General features: G+C 39.8%; 2 protein-coding genes across 2 annotated transcripts; both read right to left on the reverse strand.

Moving 5' to 3' along the window:
- Positions 1–450: 450 nt before the first annotated feature.
- LOC121195128 (sushi domain-containing protein 2-like) lies at positions 451–7,996 on the reverse strand. Its single transcript, XM_041058388.1, has 16 exons — positions 7,936–7,996; positions 7,472–7,670; positions 7,014–7,165; positions 6,711–6,878; positions 6,445–6,619; positions 6,072–6,273; positions 5,005–5,090; positions 4,076–4,344; positions 3,846–3,980; positions 3,510–3,665; positions 2,739–2,987; positions 2,257–2,440; positions 1,771–1,865; positions 1,492–1,671; positions 646–742; positions 451–490 (listed from the first exon to the last, which is right to left on the reverse strand). The coding sequence occupies exons 1-16, from the start codon at positions 7,994–7,996 to the stop codon at positions 451–453; spliced, it is 2,448 nt and encodes an 815-aa protein (XP_040914322.1).
- A 795-nt stretch (positions 7,997–8,791) lies between these two features.
- On the reverse strand, positions 8,792–18,706 carry myo1hb (myosin IHb). The gene is made up of 32 exons (XM_041059229.1): positions 18,670–18,706; positions 17,524–17,685; positions 16,995–17,110; positions 16,519–16,717; positions 16,346–16,426; positions 16,031–16,210; positions 15,842–15,940; positions 15,613–15,726; positions 15,427–15,498; positions 15,217–15,336; positions 14,820–14,887; positions 14,635–14,740; positions 14,452–14,532; positions 14,247–14,338; positions 14,011–14,105; positions 13,658–13,704; positions 13,444–13,524; positions 13,222–13,327; positions 12,941–13,058; positions 12,637–12,750; positions 12,457–12,533; positions 12,291–12,359; positions 12,097–12,181; positions 11,809–11,971; positions 11,628–11,711; positions 10,767–10,860; positions 10,298–10,353; positions 10,079–10,214; positions 9,890–9,960; positions 9,531–9,628; positions 9,339–9,438; positions 8,792–9,263 (listed from the first exon to the last, which is right to left on the reverse strand). The coding sequence occupies exons 2-32, from the start codon at positions 17,647–17,649 to the stop codon at positions 9,237–9,239; spliced, it is 3,075 nt and encodes a 1,024-aa protein (XP_040915163.1). The 5' UTR covers positions 17,650–17,685; positions 18,670–18,706; the 3' UTR covers positions 8,792–9,236.
- Positions 18,707–22,484: the final 3,778 nt, after the last annotated feature.

A 22,484-nucleotide genomic window follows, 5' to 3' on the forward strand; every position in this document is an offset into this window, starting at 1 on the left:
GCTGACCAAAGATTTTCTTCTTCTTCAGTAGCTCAGACACTTAAAGCTCTGTGGATATGTTCATTCTATGACTTAAATAATAATGGAGTGTTTAAACAGTTGCAGGTAGAACTTCACGTCTGCTTCACGTATGACAGAGATTTTATCAGTTATTCTAAGCTTATTGAACAGACCAACAGAATGTTATTGAATTTGGCATACTGTGACTTACTGTGAAAATCAACCACCAAACCTAATACTGCCCAGAATGCTGTGCAGTGAGTGTGGTCAAAAAACAGAAATCAGAAATACTTTTCTGCCATGGAAGAGTGTGTAGTTTATCTTTGGCTGTGCAGGGCCCTTTGCTTAACCTTATACTTTAAAATAAGATGTTCATTTTGAAGTTTTTCATTTTAGCAGGTAGGTGAAGATATGAATGTGTGCAGTATGACGGTGAAGCAAAAATTGTGATTAGAAGGCCTCACTTGCTTCCCTCGAAAGTGCAGATTTTCTGAAATGTAAAAAAAAAAAAACGGGAAAGAGAAAAGTTACTTACATTTTGTAGCAGGAAATTACAATACACAGCCTTTCTGTCAAATCTTTTCCATTCGAAGTAAACTTAATTAAATTACATTTGTAATGTAGGTTTTAGAGACTGTACCGCACCTTTTCTGTTTTTTGGAGAGGAGTACGATTGATGTTATAATTAGAATCAGTGCTGCAGCTCCAATGACTGAACCAGCCACAATTCCTGCGAGATTACCTGAAATATGACAAAGATGTATTTAAACCAGAAGCTCTCAACAGAATCAAAGCCTTTTATTAAGATTAAGTGAGTTTGCTTTATTAATTTATTTATTTTGCCTTAACTAGATATTTTAGTGAGTATATTTAGACGGGAAGAGAGAGGGCATGCAAGTTCCCCATACTAGAATCAAACTGATGGCATTTAGGCCACCAGGAACCCTTCAGCATTTGATTTGGATGCACACAGGCACTGCATGTTCTCATATCAAAATTGTTCTGATCACAGGAAAAGTATGGTCTTTATTTTCATCCAGTGGCCCTCTTTTTAAATACCTCAGAGCAATGCACGTAGCTTAAGCTGTGCTGAGTTTTAACCATGATAGCAGCATGGCACTATGGGTGGCAGTGTCGTTCGATATGATCTGTCTGTCTGTTGGTCGGCCACCACTTAGGTCCAGTTTGGTCCAAAAAAAAGATTGCTTTTCATTATGCAAAAGTAATGCATTGGGCATCCCACAGAGCTGTTGCATTACTAAATGCTTTATATTTACAATTTGTTGTGTGAATTTTTATTACAATCAATAAGTAATCCTGAGTGGAAAGATCAAAGGGAAAAAGGTCATGAAAGTGATTTAAGTTTCTGCACATTTCAACACTTCAGAGCTGACTTGATGCATCAGATAATGCCCACAAAGACACGCAATCACACATGATTTGTGAAGATAAAAATCACAGAACAAGACTTATTTCATAATTTATTCATACTAGGAACCACGCAGCTTGTCTCCTCTCCAGACCACTGGCCATTCGCCTGGCATTCGCGCACTTCTGATCCCTTGAGAGTGTAACCATCATCACAGGAAAGCCGAACCTTAGCTCCTTGTAAGTACGTGGTCCCCTCCTTCTTCCCATTGTTTGGTGGTGAAAGCCAACCACAGGATACCACTACACAGTGTGACAATAACTAACTCTGTCAGACCACATAAATATTGTACATAAGAAACACCGGACATTTTCATAGACTTTTTCATTATATAAACTTACCTGGCTTTAGATCATCCACAAGAGAAATGTGACTCTGGAAAGACATCCTGGTAGCATTTCCCATTCTTGGACTACGGCCTACAAGGATATCATACCTATACAGAGGAAATGATCAGAAAATGAGTTGAATTTTGAATCATCATAAGCTGAGATATCATGACTTTCAGTCCCTGTATGGGTCAATTTCTTCAAAAGCTACACCATATATTTCCTGTAATACAACTCAATAGTAATTTCTTTAGGGACTCTTCATCTGGTTAATGCTGCATTCTTTCAAACTCCATACATCCAGTTTTTAACGTGGGCTGTTATAAATTTGAAGTCTGAGTCAAGATAACTCTGGTAACATCACTGTGACATGGGCTTATTCTATTAGACTCCAACTAAAAACAATTCAAAAATCAGTCGAGTAATCAAATCAGTTCTGCTTTCTAATTCACTCATTATTATAATGAGTAACCGTAGATGAAAGTTTTCTTTGCATACCTACAGAACTTTGATCCCTCCCCAAAGCATATCTCAGACACCTGACTGTTTAATGGGTCATCTGGGCTCTCCGGGACAGAAAACACTGGAATAAAACTGTGGTCATGTCTAGGAACATAGCAATATGTGTCCAAAAGATATTCTGAATCATACGTGAACAAGGCGGACTGGTTGGATACAGCCCCTGTAAGAAAAAAAGAAAGATGCATAGTTACTGCATACCGTTAAAAGTACTGGAATTAAAGTAGAAACGTAGCAATGTTATCTGCTGATGTTTCATAAAATGAGCTTGATTTTGTGAAATGCTAATATCTGTTCTGTGCATGAAAAGACAAAAAGAGTAAAGAAATATACTTTCTATTGTGGAAGGCACTTAAATCTTTCTGAGCAGCCTCCACAGCCAAGACAGTTTCATATTCATAACAGATGAAAAACATTACATGAATTTTGACCAATAATCTGAGGTTTCACTGATTTCTTACAGCTTGCCCCGAAGCTGAACACCTCTTCTGGATTGCTGTGGTTCCTCACAAGTTGACCGTTGCTGAGGATGAGGTCGTCCCTGGCGTCACCGTTCATCTTTCCCAGCAGTCCCAGAGTAGAGTCTTTGAACTCCTCTGGCAGGAGCACAGTGGTTGTCATGGTTCCCTCTCTCAGTCGCACTTCCACCCCGGCTCCAGAGGGGAACATCACGGTCACATTTGTTGAGGTAGGAGAAAACACAAAGACACCTACCGGAGACAATTGGTTAAAATTAAGTAACAACAAGATTATATAAAGAAATTGCTTCAAAGGCCCTCAAAGTACATTTATTCATTAGCATTGGGGATCCCACACAAACTCCCGATTTCCTCCCAAAGTGTTCAGATCCTTTTCTTTACTAAAAGTACAACAGTGTAAGAATACTGTTTTACAATTAAGGCTCTGCATTCAAAATTTAGCCTAAGAGTACAGAGATAAGTAAAAGTAAAAGCGCTCATCGTGGAAAAATGGCCTGTGTGAGTGTTGAATTAACATCCATCACATGCATTTACTGCATTTGTGAACAGTATTTTACTGTGGTAGTTGGTTGAGGTGGTTGAGGCAATTTTAACATCTTTATTTAATGTTGCATAGCTGAATCTACATGGAGATCATGTCTAAATTCATAGTTACTGTTGGATAAAATGAACAAATGAATAAAATTAATTTTATAAGATTTCACCAGGAGTAGTAAAATCAAGCCAACCAGTATAAGCAGTAAGGTGCCTCACCATGCAGGTCCATCCAGCTCTGCTCAGTAAAGGACAGGGTCTTTTGATTCTGCAGCACTTCAAGACCGTTGTGACCGCTGACAAGCCGCACCTCAATAACATCAGACGAAGCTTCTTTCATGGCCACCGCTGATAACTGCGTTGCTTTTATGGTTTCTGATGATGGAAGAAGCCGATCAATGACGTAGGGAAAAGGAATTCTTGTAACAGTTCATCAGTGGTGTATATCTTGAATGTAGAAATATTTGTTATTATTCTTTAGAGGTAGAATGTAGTGATCATTGTTGTGAAAGACAGAAAGTCACTTTTAAAAGCACAGTCCCTTCAGTAGCTCACCATTCACAGGCTCTGTTCTGCCCTGGATTGTCAATTTTTTATTTGTCGAGATCACCAAAGTGTATTCGCCCTTGCCATTGAAGGAGTAGCTGACACCATCAAATGTTATGAAGTGGGGATCTCCAAACACCACAGCTAGCATTACAAACACACACAAAGAAATATGAGTTAATGTTCAATAGCAGTCTTAAAAAACACACAAACTGCTTGCTGGTTAATGATTCAGTCACCTGAGCTGGGTGCCTGGTAACGCCTGCAGTCACTGGAAGGCCGGTGTTTGAAGTAGTAGTGGCAGTTGTCCGACCACAGGCAGCAGTAGTAGAAACTAAGGACGTCATAGACCCAGTGGGAATGTCCAGGAATTCGAGGAGGTCTCTTGTAGGGAGGTGAGCCCCAGTCGTGTGCTCGGTCTGGTGTACTACCCCCAATCGAGTCTGCAGTCAAGACCTGAGCACCAGTGCTGTCATAGCAACACTGTTGTCCTGCTGCATACTTAGGACTGTTGATAGATTCCCAAAATATTGTCAGTCAGAACTGACTAAAACAGCCATGCCAACAGCTCTGTGAGGCTGTAACATGAGCATACAATGATAATGCTAATATGCCGATGACAAGCATGTATAACATTTGTGCTAAATGTATTTACTAAAAAAAAAAATAAAAATCATGGGAATCTATAATGGTTCTAAGTTATTAATAATGTGTATCAGTCAGTATCAATATTGATATTGATTCATATTAAGTTCAAATTGCAGTATAGTAAGTAGTTACATCAAAGTTTACGTTTTCTGTGTAACATATTATTCCATGAATAACAATAATTTTTTTCCCACTTACTTTCATGATGCTTTGATATATATGTATTTGTAGATATAAATTTAAAGTAGTGATCAACTGCTTTTTTTTTTGTTCCAGTAGCTCCGTTAATCAGTACTCACTTTTTACTGTTCCAGGTGCCATAATTCAATTAGAGCATTTACTTAGAGGTTATTTATGAGCAATTATGTAAGTCCAATTCAATTTAAGTGAGTACGTGGAGGATAAGGAGGGTATTTACTACTACTTACTGTCAGGGCGAGCTCATGATGAACAAGTCACTGAGGTCATAGATAAGAGTACAGATAAAAGGAAAAGCAGACTAAAGGCTACAAAATCTCACCTGGCTTGTATCGCCCTCACACAGTGGACACTCCCAGGGTGGTAGGTGCACACACTCCCTTTCTCTATGTCACAGCCATAATCAGTCTGAGGAGAGAGACACAGCTTCTGTGAGCAGGCGGCCAAATGTCATTTTTACTGTGTTCATGTATAAACTGCATTTCAGGCGCTGGTTGCACCATAGCTCTTAAAACATAGATTAGATGTAACCTTAGTGCTAACTCAGTGGAGATTTCCAATCTCTGGTACTTCTGAATCAGAAGTACCACACAAACTGACAAAACTAACATTAACGTTAGTATAAATTTAGTGATGGGTTCCCAAATAGTAGGAGCAACCCAGCCCAGAGGCATAATTCTAATATGACAGAAGAAACCACTCAGTTATTCAGTTTGCTTGTCCACAGTTTGACAGCAGTTAATAAGCAAATGCTTCACACTCTATCTTAGCAGGTTCATGCAGGTTCAACATTATATTTGTCACTCACCTGCCACTAAAAGGCAATAATGGCTTTGCCTAACCCTACCTGTAAATTTGTATGATAAAAGGCAATACGGTCCGTGATGAAAGAATGTGCGTTCTTGCAAATACTATGATTAGGGGAGACTTCTCCTTGACTTTGAACTTGTGGGTATGAGCAACAGGCCACAGCCACTGACACATCACCATAAACATGTAAAGTAATGTCTTTATCTTTATTCTGTGAGGTAATGATACAAGGTGTGTGTAGTATTGATCCATTTGTACCTCTCAGCCCACACCCAAACACGCCACACACCAGATAACAGTCTTATTTTTAATTATTGAGTAGTTGACCAGGTGCACAGGGTCTCTTTTTCATAACCCACTGAACAGCTGGCTTACAAGTCTGTGTCTGGTAGTTAATTATGAAAATATCCTTATCATTTTCTTTTCCTCTGCATTTTTCTTTCATTGTTTCAGTTTTGATCCTTTATAATTATATAGTTCTAGCATGGTTATCTGCCAAGACAGCCTAGCACAGCTTCTGTTTGTCTTTGACTGTTTGTAATTGCAGGCAAATCTAAATTTGCGACTCTCCACACTCACGTGAAACCTCCCGGTGTCTGCTCTCGCTTGAGCTAGGGTGCAGGGGCAGTCTGTGATCTCACTGAGGAAGTTGGGCAGCTGATTTTCCAGCTGGTCCCATGCTAAACATTTCTCCAGGGCCCAAACTGTTGAGTTCTTCCTGAAACTCTCCTCCAGATGCCAAGCTAGAGCATGATCCTCTGTCCATGCAGCTTGTACATTCCTAAATGAAACAAATACAACTGTCAACTGCTTTATTTTAATGAACTGTTGTTGTTTATTAACAACATAAAAATCTTTGGAGGACTTACATCTTGTGAAACCATAACTGATTAGCAAGAGGAATAATCTTCATTATAGTCATCTATAAATTCTAGAAAGTGCTTGCACATACCACATGCCATCAGAGTAGGTACTGGGGCTGACGCGCACAGAGCCGAGCTCCCAACTTGAAAAGCCGTTCTCTGCTGGCTTGGGCAAAAAGCTAAAAGAACCATTGTTGGGATGATCCTTTGCAAGTGAGTACAGATACTCCCACTCACCCTGCCAGTGGTCTGAATAGGGATCTCCTACAGAGAAGCATTTTCCAAATATTAAGTGTTGTTAGTTAGGTCACATAACCTACAAGGTGTTCATACCGTACATTACAGTTGTACTCACCGGTCTCCCTGTATCCCCAGAGCTCTATGTTGACCCTCTCAGCTCTGACCAGAGAGGTATTCCAAGTCATCTCAAGAGTGCCTCCAACATTAGGTGTGCCATAGTACTGCCATTTTGTTGAGTTGACCAGAATCGCCTTGAACTGAGAATCTAACTTGCCACTATGCGCTGTAGCAACGCATTTAAATCACACAAATCATATATTAATATAGTTTCAGAACCAAATGGAAAATTACATGTAGTTAAATTCTGAGAAAGTGCTTTAAGGTAAGTTTCATGAGAATATGCTGAGAATCAAAGTACCTGACATCCAGGCTCCAACTCTGTTGAATGTAGTGCCGTTATCTGAGGAGATGTGCAGAGGGATCCATCCTGTTTCATAGAGTAGTGGGGAGATACAATGGCCTCTACTGTTTTCATCTACATACCCCACAGTATTGGTATTATTGTTGAACCTGCCATTATAAAAGATACATGCTGTACTTCAAATGTATAATGTTACAGTAATACAAGTAGTACACTTGAGAGTTAAAGTTCATTCATGACCTCATTCATGACCTCAGAAGCAATAGTTTGGAAAAGCTTCTCTTAACTTGTGGTCCACTCATGGTTGTTTTGGTTTGTTTTTAATCAATTGTTACTAATATCTATATTATCAAGTTGTTGTACATATTTTGCTTAACCATAACCAGTCAATTAAAGGTATAAATAACCACAACAGGTTTAGAAACATGTAAACAAAGTATGAAAGAAAATCCTACCTGCATATAATTGCCGAACTCTTATTGAAGGTTACATCAAGGACAATAAAATCTGTCCCACCAAAAGTGGTCCCAGAATATGGAAAGATTTCCACACAGTACTCTTTGTAGTCTGCACAGCAGGTCTTCAGAGATGTACAGGTTGGGTGACATGAGCATAAGTCCATTTTTTCCCCACAGTTTCCTTCACATGTTTGTCCTGTCCAAAAAAAGAGACATCTTAACTGTGGAGTGTATGTAAATCTCAAATCCACCCCAGATCCCCGAGCGCCTTAGTTGGCAGCCCTCTGCCCCAGCATCTCTAGTGCATGTGCATTTGTGTGTGTGTGTTTCGTTCACTTGGTGTGGGTAAAATGCAGAAAGTAATCAATTCCCCCAGTTTGAGGGATAATAAAAAGGAAGGAAAGAAAGAAAGAAAGAAAGAAAGAAAGAAAGACAGAAAAAGAAAGAATGCAGGTACTTACCTAATGTGCTGCAGATACATGAAAGCAGAAGGACAAATGTTACTGCCGTCAATCTTTCCATTGTGGCAGAATGAAATTGTCAGCTGAGATATCTGCCTGACACACGCCTGACTGCTCCTACTACCACTTATTCCCTGGTAGATATATATATACTCAGCATTTTTCTAAACCTTGTCCCTTTTATCACAGGCATTTACAAACATCTGTTTAATCATCAGCCAGAAGTCATTATGGCAACAATGTCAACTGTATCTGTCCTCACATGACTACCTTTGACCATCTCACGCTCATCTTGGCATATCATAAATATATACATCATATTTAGACAGAATCTATCAAGACACAATTTTGGAGAGAATAACTGAGTAAAAAAACTTCTGCGTATGGAAAATATTTGCATTGACAAGTAATACTCATTTCCAGCGATGAAAGATGTAGTGTAGTGTACTGTCTATTTAAATTAAAACTAAGACAATGTATTGCAGCAGTGCTTCCATGGCCCCACCTTCATCTTCAAATCTTCAAACCCTTTCAGCATTCTAACAAGTCATCAAGCACGAACATTAGCATGTTAAAAAGTTTGAACTTGGTGAACTCTTGAACTGAAGACTGACGTTAGAGAAGGGAGGAGACTCATTATTCTGATCACATGTTTAATTCTATGGATCGTTTGCCCTCTTATTCTGAAGAACACAGCATTTACCAAAACATTGTTCCACAGAATTAAAAATATAAAGGCCAAAGATGGAGCTGCTGCCTCAGGAATCATCACAGTGACTGTCAGTGAAAGCCGTTAAAATAATTCAGGTTTATTTTGTTCAGTAGGGACCTAAAAAAAATGCAGATGCTTTACATGGTGGTTTAATATATTTTTAATGGAAAGCTACAGCATGTGTGATATATAAACATTGTTAAATTCATGGCTGCACACATATGTAATACTTTTCTCTACTATTATGATCTAGACAATATTTCAGAAATGTTTGATACAAAAAGAAAAACTACAAGTGCTTCACTTCATATTAAGGATGGTTGGTTATGTAGAGATGAATTAAACTGAAAATTTTAGGAACAAGCGGAGCCACTGATGTTCTGGCTGGGCTCTGCTATGAGCATGCTGTGCTCTCTACAAGTAAAGTGTTGGCAATAATTGTGAAATAATAGCATATACTTCATATACTTCATTGTTTTCAAGATGCAAAAAGTAAAAATTCAGCTGTTAGGGGAAAACAGCCATGGAGCAGGATTACAGAACAAGCATGGCTGTTGAGCAGCATTATCCCACATTAGCTGCAGCATCATCATCTGGACTTGGTTTTCGTCGATTCCTAAAAAAACATAGAGCTTGGTCAGTTGTTGGCAGTGTTAATAATAATTTGATATTGTCTGAACTCTGTACTCACCACCATCAAATGGCCGTTCTTTGCCCTGTAGACCATGGACTCCTGACCACTCTTGAAGTCCACAAACCCCTCTCTGCCAGGCTGGATGTCAAATCGCACACTGCAAGTAAAAATAGCAGTTTTACATCATGTTTACCATTTACATTTCTAGATTTCAATTTAATACTACTACATGAATTCCTGATCGTGTACCTGCCCTGGACCACTTTGATGCTGTTCTGCTTGTTGGCAATAACACTCAGCTTGGTCAGGGCCTCAAACAGGTAGTCACACTGCAGAACCAGATCCCCCTGAGACAACAAATGTTACCAGTCACTCAACTGTTAGATATGGAACTTTTACCATCACATTTAGATATATCTTTGGTCTGATCTAGGATCACTGTTGTCTAGAGAACCTAGATGTACTGTACAGATGTCTACATGACATACATATGCTGTTACCATGATGTCATCTATTTTTGAAGTAAGGTACACATTTAAAACCCTTTTATCCATGTCTAGATATTCATATCTATTGTAAACACCAGTCTGTTGATATTTCTACTGCACCTTTTGCTTGATATCATCCCATGTAACATGAAGGATCAGGAAGTTGTCGCTCAGGTTGCTCACTGACACGCCTGGAAAAAGTGTAGCCTTTAAAACTTGAATCACGCACATATAATAGAGTTTCAAACATGTATACAGCACTCCCCACAGATAACGGTACTCATTTTGCCTAATTGCCCCACTCATTACCTTTCAGAGAGCTGTAATCTATCCTCTGCTTGATCTTGGCCTCTTCCACTAGGTAGGCAGCTTCCTGGGTGAAGATGAGCTGCCGGAACCGAGGCCTGAACCCGTTCCGGTCATACTTCACCACTGGCACGCTGTACTGTGGGCAGAGGATACACAAGACACAAGGTCAGAGTGGATAAAAAGGATATTAATACTAAGTAAATTCTAGTGTTAGTTTACCTTGATTTGCTCATGACGTATCATCTGAAGCACTTTGATGTTTATGTCTCCGGTACCTTAATAAAATAATAGAAACTATTGAGAAGCCATATTACAGGGTTTCACACTCAAACTGAATACAATAATGAATATTGATAATGCCTCAGATGTTCCTTTATAACTTGCTTATCTATGTGCAAAGTGGTACATTAACAGCCTCAAAAAAAAAATCAATGTGCTCAATCAGATTTTTAAATTTACTTTGTTAAAGAAAAAGTACTGTTATTAATTTTTCACAATCTGGAAAAACTCTACTGTAATCTAATGTACAGTAATGCCGGCATGTACAGTCTCCACAGGCTATGATAACCATTCTGTTTTGTCATGTTGTTAGTAGACAGTACTGTATACAAATCACCAAAATAAAACAGCGACATGCAATGTTCCTTTAAGTGCACTCAGTGGCATGTAAACAGTTCTGCAGTCTTACTTATCCTGGTGTCCAGGAATGGCCTGCACACGTTGAAGGGGTAGTTTTCTTTCTTTCCTTTGAACATGGAGCTCGCCTGTACTTTTAACAGAAGCTGAAAAAGGGGAAACGATGATCATAGTGCTTGTAGATGCCAAAATAAGAGTGATTTATTTTATGTATTTCTTCTTGTTTTGTTAGGCTATATTCCATATGCTTAAATGCAAATTGTGGATTTATGTTATAAGTTTCAAGGTGGTCGGCCGTCCCGTTTGTCTATGGGTGGAGCCAAAGTTATTCAGGTCAAGTGAGGCGCACAGCTGTGTTTAGTCAGTGAGTTCGAAGGCTGTGTGTGCCTCGCCAAAAAAAGTTTTTGACCGTGTAGTTTGAACGTGTAGTTTGAACGTTTAGTTTTGAACTTTTAGTTTTGATCGTGCAGTTTGATCAATTTTTGTTATCATAATGAGTTTTTGAAATGGACATTGTATAAGAAGGAGCAAAGATTAAACTGAATGAATGAAGTCGACGCTGACTATGGGATTCTTTTCATCAGATATGTATATGGACACGTGTCAAACAAGCCAGACTCACACAGCCTAAGTGGCTTCTTTTATTTTATTTTCTGGAGAATATGATGCCGCTATAGTGCTGTATGATGTAGTGCTGCTTCAAGAAATAAAACACACCCCAGAAGTCTAAGCAAACTGTTTACAGACTGTATGTATACCTATATAAATATAGGAGGAATGGTTTTAGGCCTTGGTGCAGACAGACAAGAGAACGTTAGGTTATTTTAAATATAGACTGGATTTTCTTCCTACATATATCACGGTTTCTACATTGGTGTATATAACATCATGTGTGACAAGTGGTAGATTGTACCTGTGCTTTCCTCTGTGGAGTGATTCCTCGAACGTACTTCTGTACCATGTGGCGAATGTAGAGCTTCTTCAAGAGCTGGGATGCCTACAAACGCCCCCCCAAAAAACAGTTTTTACATGAGCTGTATGATTTGACACCTCTGCCGTTTGTAGCCATTTTGTGAAAACAAAAAACTCATCACCTCCTTCATTATAGGCGGAGGGGTGAGCCAAGAGTCTTTCTCCAGGACTGTTTTGGGAAGGTTTTCCTTCAGCCGTGTGAGGTAGTTCTGCCTCACATACGCCAGGTACTCACTGTTGTCAATGCAGGCAGGCTGATTTCTGGTCATGAAACCTTTAATGAACCTAGAAAAAAATCAGCAGAAAGGTGACCTCGCGACATAGACCCTGTCCGACTGTTTGGTCATTTCGTTACTGCCAAAATTCTCCTCTCATTAAACCTCAGAATAGATTTCATTGTGTTAACTCACTTCTTGATGACCTTGACAGCCCAAGCTCTCTTTTCTCGCTCCTTTCTGGCCATCAGACCTCTCCAGCAGTTCTCAATCTTAGTAGCTGTTTAAAAAAAAAAGTAATATCTTAAAATGTTTGTCATATGGGCAATTCCACATTTAGTCAAGGAAAATATTTTTGTTTTTGCCTATAACCAAATGCGTCACCTCACCTGCTTCTCTCTGTTTCATGTAGTCTCCTTTCACCCTGTAGCCTTTGTACTTGGCCTGAATCGTCGTTGCTGCAGCAATAACAATAAGTCAACAGTTTCACCCTCAGTATGTTTTTGATGCTCACTGTAGCAATATAGGTTGATATGCAGAACAACAGCATCTCACCCAGCTTATTTTTGCAGACTTGAAAGGCGTCCTCTGTTGCAAACAGAGTTCTAGGGTGGCGGATGAAGATTTTTGTCCTTAAGGGAAAAACAGTGAGACAGTCAGTTCTGCATTTCCTTCCCCATGAACCAGCACCAGTCACAGACAGTTTAGGACACCCATTCGTTAACATCTGCTCACCTGCCCATCTTGTACTCGTCAGATTTGTAGCCCAGGTGTTTGACCAGGCGCTGCACACCTTCTGCTGCCGTACCTTTCCAGTTGGGCCAGGTGTCTGGACACAGAGGCTTATACCTGAGCACAGTAGAATATCACACACTAACACACAGCTTTATATTTGATACCAACAGCAGCTGTGTTTCCTGTGGCCATGACAAAAATAAGAACACGCTTAATGGCTTAATGTCATCTGCAAAAAAAAAGAGTAGCTTTATGCATATTCCGAATGAAAAAGAGCAGTGAAATCGTCTGTGTGCTTAGATACCTCTGGAGGAAGATCTCATATTTGCGGCGGTAAGCGAATCCAGCGCGCCTGACCCTCAGGTGCTCCATCAGCCCCAGGTACTTCACCTGATGTCTCACCAACACATCATCAAAGCGTCCTGCGTGAGACACCGCAATGCTAAGAGTTCATGGGTGAAATGTGTCTGCTCTAAGTTCATGTACTGACTGACAGGAAGCTGAACATACAGTGTGTATTAGCTTGACTGAGGCTCTATATAGATCTTTGCTGACGTTTGGGATTTTTGGGACACAAGGCCTCACCTGGCTGTTTGGCTTCATTAGGTTTAATGCAGCGGACGTACCAGGGCTCTTTGGACATTAAGATCTCTGTTAAGCCCGACAGGCTGCTCTTAAACTGAGTCACCACCTGAGGAGTTACAGGAAATTGGCAGGAATATGAAAACTAACTGTTTTTTTTTTGTGGTAGTTTTGTGAAAAGACGAAATTGGCAGGTGACTGAATATCATCTGAATCATTTCTTACAGTTTCAGGTCTTTTCTTGCTGTCTGGTTCAGTAGGAGGAAAACAGTGCTTGATGATGCCATTTTTGGACTGTTGCATGACCTTAAGAAGAACAGGAAAACTGTATCACCCAACATGTCAAACACATGTCCCTTAAATATGAGAGTTATGCTCCTTCATTCTTAAATTATTTTCGTTTTTTTGTTAGTGTTTTTGGCAAATTAATTAAAATTACCTCTTTCCCGTTTCGGTACAAGAGATCATTGTTTTTGTCCAAGAATCCTGAAAGTTTAAAGAACAAAGAGAAGCTCTGAAGTTGCAAGACTGTTTTCTTTGACAGCAACACATTCCTCATCTTACAAAATGAAAAAGTGAATTCATAAGCAATAAAACACACTCTTGCACAATTCAGTACACTCAATGCAGCTACAGTCTTATGTCACTGACTCAGTTTGCTGACTTTATTACTTTTCTCTACTTCTGCTTCTGTTACACAACATTTTATAATTCTGTTTGTTACACAGGCTCATTCAACGGCATTTTAATACAGGAAGACAGAAATATTCCAAGAAGTATTTCATCTCTCACCAACAACACAGTAGGTAACTTCCCCAGCATAGTGCAAGAGGCGGAAGTCTCCTCTTTCCAGCGTTTTCCTCGTCTTTTGATTTGCAAGTTTATGTCTGCAGGAAAGGGAAAGTTGGTGAGGGTTATTAGAGTAGATGTTAATGTTCACAGGATGTGCTGGTTTGACTGCTGGATCATGTTCTTTAATCATGTGAATTCAACGTCCACCTCCTGTAAAGCAAAAATGTTGAACTCACGAGACAAAATGAGGGTGACCACCAATCTTTTCCTCCATCTTCTCCAGGAAGGTGAGGTCTGTGGCTTCTCCAGGACGTAAACATTCCTCATCCTGCGTGACAGGATGAGCGCCAAGAATTCAAACATGTTTTGCTCAGTTTTTGTGTTTTGTTGCTCAACATTGCTTTATCCTTTTGAAAGATCAGAACTCAGTCACATCTTTACCAAGAGTGAGATGATTCCTCTGTATTTCTCTTCCACAAGGTCACAGATGATCTTGTTGTTGAAATATGGCACTGGTTCCCACTTAAAAAAAAAGTTTTTATTTTATGTGAGTTTATTTTTACACATTTGTAGCAGTGGGAATCACTAATGTCATAAAAATATAAGAAAAAATAGTATGATTACTTCAATCCCTTCCATCTCGTACTCCTCCTGCTCTGATTTGAGGGTCAGTTGGATGAAAAGCTGCTGCAGCTTCTCGTTGCAATAGTTGATGCAAAACTGCTCAAAGCTAAAATAAATCAGGCACTGTCAGTTTCTGCTTCTTAATTTCACAGTCGAAGAATAATCTGATTTGTGGTTGGTCTTACCTGTTCACACTGAAAACCTCAAACCCGTAGATGTCCAACAGACCAATCACTGTCTTTCTGGAGGAATCCTAGATTTAATTTATACAGAATCATGATTTCTGGGTTTTAACTATGGATCGAAAATATGCTATGGGTGGTTTTGTGTCGCCAGAACACTAGAACACTATTACTTTAAACCAATAAGATTACGTTGTTAGAGGGAAAATAAGCTTAAAGAAGAAGAAAACAAATAGCCAGGTTTTATGTTTCCAGAATTGGATATTTTCAGATTTGCAGACTTGGGCTTGCTGAAATCTTGCCAATCACCAATTTTCTCCTCATTTCAGTGAGATTAATGAGACAAGTCTGACTAGCTGAGATGAGAATGAGAGTAGATCACTTTTTTTTTTAAACTCACCTTGTTAGCTAACGATTCATTGATCTTGTTGACCAGCCAGTTGAAAGTTCGGCCATAGATGGCTTTGGCAAGGGCATCCCTGGCATATACTGCATGGTCCACAGAGAAGGGACTGAACACCTTTAACATCAGAATGAGGAAGATAATTAAACATGAACATTACAAACAAATCCAACATGTTTTACACTTCAGACTAAAGTATAAAGTCACCTCCTCTGCTTTGGCTTCAATCTTCCTGTGGGTTAAGCCCTGTCGTACCACCTGAACAGGAATCCCCAGCAACTGCACAGCAAAGGCAAAGCAAAAGCAGACCTGTAACACCAAACTTTTTTCATAATATCCATCAGAAAGTTTAGACAAAGAGTTTAAACTATCTGCAGTTTGTCTGGGTCTCACCTTTGACACCCAGTGCATCTCCTGGTTGTTGCTGAGAGTGGCATACCCATGAGCGTCTGCTTCAAACTTGACATTTCCCAGGTGGAGCACACTAGCAATAATTCCAAACAGGTGCTGCATCACACCCAGAGAGAAAACTAGTTTACAAATCTCCAGCAAAAATGATCATTCATGATTTTTTATGAGGACTTTGTTTTAGTGTCTAAAGTAATTTGCTGTACCACCTCACCTCAATATCACTCTCACTGAACTCTATGACAGAGAAGGCTTTTCGCACTGTCTTCCAATCACTTTTATCATTGATAGAGCTAACTTTGGCACAATCACCCTGAAGAAGACAAAAAATGAAAGGTCTGAGTCAAGCAGTTTTCGTCATTCTAGATAAATTAAGTGTTGTTTGTCTTTTCAAAAAACTGACCTGCACCAGATAACTGTAGTGCTGGCAGTTTCTCTCCAGGCCGAGCCAGCGGAGCAGATCTTCCTCTCCTCCCTCCACCAGCTGATAGAAGATGTGGAAGTTTCTCTCTCCATGGTTCTGATGGACCACACGGGACTTTTCCAGCAGGTAACTGAGGATGTGGCCACCGACTGCACCACCCTGAAGAAGCAAGGTAATCTTTAGCCTTAACTCAGTGCCCAGTGTCAACCTTAAGGGTTTTACTCTGCTGAATTACATTGGCTTGAGTTTGTGAATTGCACCGTAATGTAATGTAGAGAAGATATTTCAGTCCACCTGGTGGTCGAACTGGATATCCATGTATTTCCCAAAGCGACTTGAGTTGTCATTCTTCAGGGTTTTGGCATTTCCGAAAGCCTTGAAGGTTTAAAACAAACAAAAGGTGATGAAATGCCTGATTATCTTACTGACACAGCAGAACTTTAGGCATACATGCCCATGTCACTGACCTCAAGCACTGGATTAGAGAGAAGCAGTCTGTCTCGAACATTGTTCAGGAGTCTGGTACTTGGACAGCTGACAGCATAGAACTGAAGGATTTTCTTGGAGGCCTCGGTCTTGCCAGCCCCACTCTCTCCAGAGATCAGGATGAAGTGGTTGTTGAACTCAGACAGCATGGTGCGGAAGACATTGTCTGCCAGTGCATAACTGAAAGTACAGTGACGGGTCAGATTCAGGAACTTTTTAACTTTCAGACTTTGACTTTTCCCATCAGACAACTTGTGTCTACGTGTTTGTCCTGAACACAATGTAGATTTAAACACTTCTGCATAAAAAATAACAATTTCTCCTCCTTATTTAAGACTATATTTTACTTACTTTTACTTATGTGTTACCATGTTCATTTATTATTTTGCATCAACAAGACGCATCTAGAGAACAAACTTTGTGAAAATACAAAGTCCAGAATAAAAGAAAATCTTACATATGAGGTGGTAGCTCAAAGAAGTTGACTCCCATGTAGGTATCCATTTGCTTTTTACTGTACATGTCTAGTTCTTTGTATGGGTTGACCGACACCAGGAGAGTTCCAATGTAGGTCTGGAGAGAAAGACAAGGACAGGAAGTCATGGTCTGCAACTCTTGCACATTTCATAATGGAGGAGACTGTTTTTTTGTCTCAAAAATGACATGACATTAAATAGATCTCCAGTAGTGTGGTGTGCATGCATCATTCTACTGATAAGTAATTTTGTTCCTCTTATCAAAAGCAATAAGTTTGGTTAATCACTTGCCACGACCTTACAGACAGCGGTGACCTTTAGAGTGCTCACTCTGCAAATGAAAAGAACAGGAGCTGCTGTTTCAGCAACACAAGGTGCTAGATTCAGCAGAAGGCAAAGCAGCATTAGGATCTTGTCGGGTTGGAGGTCAGGGGCATGAAGTTTAATTAGAGTTTAAGAGAAAGAGTATAGCTTGGTTATCCAAAATTAAACCTCACAGGAAAGACTCACATAAATGAGATTCTCATGGAAGCGCTTCCTCAGGTTGTCCAGGAAGGCACTCTCGCTTGTGTAGGGGTCCAGGAGAACAAAATCCTGAATGCCCACGCGATCCCGGGCTGTCAGGGAGGCCTCCATGTTCCTCAGGATCCGGGTACACCGCTCCTCCAGGCTCTGTGCCCAAGCAGGAACACATAAGTGACATGACAAGGAAACAGGGTCCAAGTAGCATGAAAACAAGAAAACCAAGTAGCACGATAAAGCTGTATTATGGATTTTCTGAGATACTGATGATACAATTTATTGCTCTCTCCAACAACAATTACAAACATTATTATATTATTATTTTTGACCCAGTTCTGGCTTCTTCTGACAAGACCAGGCCTACTGTATATGTCCCATCCTTTTCCTTCCTATCCTGTTTTCCTCAACAGTTATCTGCTCTTGTTTTTGTCACTCAATAACACATATACACACACACATTAGCACATCATTATGGATAACCTAGAACATATATTTCCCAGAGAGTGACTAATTTCCTGCCTGTCTGTCCCTATATCTGTGACTTCCAGTCAGAGTTGTTGGTGGCCTTGGCTACATCCTTTATGCTCATGACAAGTCTAAATTCAGCCACCACTATCTAATCTGCTTCTGTTCTCTCTAAAGAGACATCAGTCATGTTCATGGCAAGGACAGAGCAAACAGCAAATACTCCACCTACTCTATAAGCTCCATAAACCTCCTCTTTTTAACTTGTATGACATTTATGGGCTTCAGCAATAACTGACACAAATGTAAACTTAATCAAGTACAATTCAGAGGTAATTACATTCATCATAAAATGCATGAACACATGATTTGTTCTGCTTAATACACAAGTGAAGTGCTGCCAGGTAAAACAATCAGGAAATGTAATGCACTTTAATTACGGTGCTATGAAAGAGCCAGCCAGTATTATGCTTCAGTAGTTTGGCTCTCATCACTGCCAAGTTGACCAGTCACCAAGGCAGAGTAACTGACAATCAGTCTCCACTAAAACAAGCTGTTGATCCACTGACCCAGAAATTCACAGCAAAATGACACAATCAATCATGTCCTGAAGACTGCGTGTGATTATTTAAATGTTCAACAAGGTAAAAGTGTTCAAAAGTTACCTACCCTGAAGGTCTTTGATGTGTGAGTGCCTCAGTGCCTTTTCTGAGCTAAACATCTGGTTTTATTGAAGGGAAAGGGCTGTAGACAGGAAACACTGACAGATTGTAGTCTCTACTTCCTTCAGTAGGAAACCATCAATAATGTAGTGTATGTGCAAAAAAGGGAGCAAATCGTTTTCTAAACATGTATTTGTGTGCGTGTGTTTGTTTTTGTGTTTGTAGAGATAAATTAGATTTTTCCTGAACACATAGATTACGCTTGAGTGGTGGTCTCTACTCGTCACTATTTACTGAACTTTTTTAGATTGTGGAAGATTGGGAAATGCTGCAACATATTAGGTAATTCATCACCAAAATAAGGAGTCATTGATCTTGAAAAATCAAAAGTCTTTCTAAACATACTTCTAATGCCTAACATGAACATTAGGTGCTGACTTAAGGTGGCTTCCTAAAAGATAATAATAACAAAACTAGTGACCAAATCTTGAAATTGTTTCTAATTTCATCAGAGAGGTTGAAACTTAAAATGTTGTTTATGGCAGGAATTTCATCAACGCTGTCTGCGTGTAACGCTTAAAGCTAATTCTTCTTTGAGAAATTGGTTGGGCTTTGCTGTAAATGCTCCACATGTTGGCACAGAGCGCAAGGCAGAGATTTTCTGCCATTCAAAGGAAATGTGACCTCTGTTGAGCGCACAGCAGACGGGAAAACAACACTATGCAGTAATAGGATGGGCAATTTTGCAGAGGCAAAGAACCACAAGATAAGAGATAGCATTTCTTGGCAGCAGTGGCATTTGATTTAACTGTGTGAGTGGAAAGATTTAAAGGCAAAGATACGACCACAGACAAACAAAACACAGGCATGTATGGGAAGTAGCATACAAAAAAATCCAAAATGAATTACTACTGTAAATATCAAATTTTGATGTCCGGCTACAGCGGAAAAGGAAACCACTACCCGAGAGGGCGCTCCATTGTCCCTGTCTATCCAGTATGGTGCAGGATCCTGTTACGCAGCCACAAAGTGGCAGTTAGGCTCCTGAAAGAGATAGCGCTCCTCGTGGGCCATTGACTGACACCACACATCACCCAGGGCAACACACATTTAGGGGGCTCCAGGTGTCTAGAGAAACCTGACCGTCAACAGGCCTCCATCACACCAGTCAAGTACAGTACCTCCTCTGTTGCTACTGTTTCACACAAGCATAACATGCTACGAACTCTTTACCCTGTTTTGCTAAATTTTTGCATTACTGAATGGTGAAAGAATCCACTAAAGAAGTGTTGCTTCTGGACAGTAAAATCTAGTTATTTTTATTTAAAGCAACCTTAATTAATTATCTAGCCACTTAGACAGTAAAACAAGCTGAAAACACAATGTTGTCACATTATTACCATAGAGACTATTTCCCTGTCCACCCAGTATTCACTCTCCTTTTATAGCTCTGTTTCGGTCTTCACTAAGACCTTAGTGAAATAAATGGCTTTAGCTATTAAATCCCCACCATGTTTGCCATCTAGTTTGTAACTTTGTCTGCCATTTGGTGCTGACCAGGTAATGTTGAGTGGGTTCATCAGAGTGTTTTTCTCTGAAAACAGCTGCTGCAGCCAGAACTGATGTTGGTGGTGAGACTGAACTTAAACAGTAATAATTGGGTGCCAGAAAACCAAACCAATTAACTGAATGAGGCTAACATCCTTAGTAGGGCTGAGGGAACCTTCAGAGTCAAGTGATAATTCTCTGTGGATTTGTCACTATAAGTGACACCTTTGGCACATAGTCATTTAGTTCATAATTAGCATAGCATTTTTATTAGAGCTACTTTAAAGCCACTATTTTATGTATCTGATAAAAATGCTGAAAAACAGACAAGTTTTGACCTGTATCGTGTCATTTTTCGACAAAAAATACATACTAAATTTGTATTAGAATACGTTGAAAGATCACATTAAAATTACAAAAAAAAACAGTGGCTTGAAGTACAATAACACAACAGAAGCCAAGTATATACACAAGTCATGTCCAAGTGATTACCTCCTTTACTTCCAAAGCCATGTGCGTCATGGTTGAATCAGTCTTGTGTGATGAACCTGATAAATCCAAACTACTCTGCACTTCAGTCTTCAGGTATACAACTCAGACAGGCACAGCCTGCGACAGCGGTTTCAGTAGCCGAGAAGCTCTCTCATAGCGCAGTCTTGTAAAGTCAGCACCGATATTTCTACTCTGTCTCTTGTGCCACTCAGGTTTGCGTTGGTTCCTGACTCAAATACTGGCTCGGAGCAGGCCCAGTACCACAGCCTAGGAGAGAGAGGCTGAAGAGGGGGAAGAGGAGGGAGGCAGTGCTGCTTCCTGCTGGGCTGGTGTCCCTGCATTGTAGATAATGGAGCAGTAATGAGCTACCTGGCTCTGGAAGAACTGGACTGGTTAAACATTCATGGAGCTCAGGCAGCAAACATTCATTCAGCGCTTCACATGAGTGTTGAACAGCTACACTATGTGTTTAAGGAAGAGTGTGTGTTTGTGCAAATGTGCGTGTGTGTGTGTGCATGCAGGTATGTAACACAAGGATGTAGTAACTCTATCCACCCATCGACCCCCCACCCCCCGCACCCGCACCCACACCCACACATACACACACACACACACAATTACTGCACAAGTATTCGATTACTGATCTTTGATTAGGCAGATGCATTTCAAACTAATTACTAACTGGTCATTAGAGCCACAATGATCAGACCCGTTCGGAATTAAACTGTTACAGAGTCTCTGAAATCAGCTGTCAAAATCACAAATCAATTATAGACCAACAATAATATGCTGTTGTGATTATGGTGAATTCTGGTGGTGCCATCTTCAACATACTGAAACTTTTAAGTGAAACCTCAAATGAAAATCGAAATCAGTATCCATGCAATTAGGCTGTGACATAGTAGAACAGATTTTACCCAAATATAATCAGTTGAATACAAACTACTTCAAGAAATCCACAGAAATACCACAAAATCTTGTATTGTTTTAAGTATTTTTTTTAGCTTTTTTTGGCACTATGGTAAAAATACCGTAGACAGGTGACAGGAAATGAAAGGAGAAGAGATAAAGATGGAACAAATGTCCCTGGACACGCACAAATGTTTTAATATGTCATGCTACTTTTTAAAATTGACATCATAATGTAAACAATAATACACACTGGTGCTGTTATCTCATCTTTTCCTTATGGTCCAGGAGTTTCAGTTTTACAGTGTAACATTGCCCTCTAATTCCGTCTGTTTAAATTTTAACACTGGGCTTCCTGTAGGCATCAACAAAGGCATCTTACATTACTGCCTGAAGATCGGCAAGAGCACGCTGTGACATAAGAGAGCATGCTGGAAAAACCATAATTAACGTAATGCAATCCATTATGCAAATAGTGAGTAATTTCTAGAATCCACTCAATCTTTAAAGAAGACCACTGCTCTCAGAATAAATGCCCAACAAAACACACAGACTCACTCCATGCTTTCACAAGTTAACAGCCACATCTCACTGATTTACAGTGCATTCATGAAGAATCTAGCTGGTCCATTAAGAATTACTGTTCATGCTGAATATTATCATGTGAGCTCTTATGAAAAAATACCATGTGTCAGCATTTACAAGTGTTTGGCAATCACCAGGGAGAACATGCATGTTCATAAATAATAGTGCTGTTTTGTGCAAATTCTTTGCTTATTTTACATGAATATGACAACACTTGGATGAAGTGGCCCTCTTCAAATTATGTCAAAACTTTTTTCCCCTCAAGTTTCACACAATAAAACGTTGGTT

This window comes from Toxotes jaculatrix, chromosome 16 (genome assembly GCF_017976425.1).
Source record: "Toxotes jaculatrix isolate fToxJac2 chromosome 16, fToxJac2.pri, whole genome shotgun sequence".
NCBI lineage: Eukaryota > Metazoa > Chordata > Actinopteri > Toxotidae > Toxotes > Toxotes jaculatrix.

What these genes read in the sequence shown, in the direction of transcription:
- LOC121195128 (XM_041058388.1), bottom strand. Translation starts at nt 7,996, where the DNA reads ATGGAAAGATTGACGGCAGTAACATTTGTCCTTCTGCTTTCATGTATC. An exon ending in CAGAACAGAGCCTGTGAATG is followed by an intron (nt 3,666 to 3,845) that starts GTGAGCTACTGA and finishes TTCCATCATCAG; the next exon opens with AAACCATAAAAGCAACGCAG. An exon ending in GAGCTGGATGGACCTGCATG is followed by an intron (nt 2,988 to 3,509) that starts GTGAGGCACCTT and finishes TGTCTCCGGTAG; the next exon opens with GTGTCTTTGTGTTTTCTCCT.
- myo1hb (XM_041059229.1), bottom strand. Translation starts at nt 17,649, where the DNA reads ATGGAGGCCTCCCTGACAGCCCGGGATCGCGTGGGCATTCAGGATTTT. An exon ending in GCAAGAAAAGACCTGAAACT is followed by an intron (nt 13,328 to 13,443) that starts GTAAGAAATGAT and finishes GTAACTCCTCAG; the next exon opens with GTGGTGACTCAGTTTAAGAG. An exon ending in GGGATGATATCAAGCAAAAG is followed by an intron (nt 9,629 to 9,889) that starts GTGCAGTAGAAA and finishes TTGTTGTCTCAG; the next exon opens with GGGGATCTGGTTCTGCAGTG.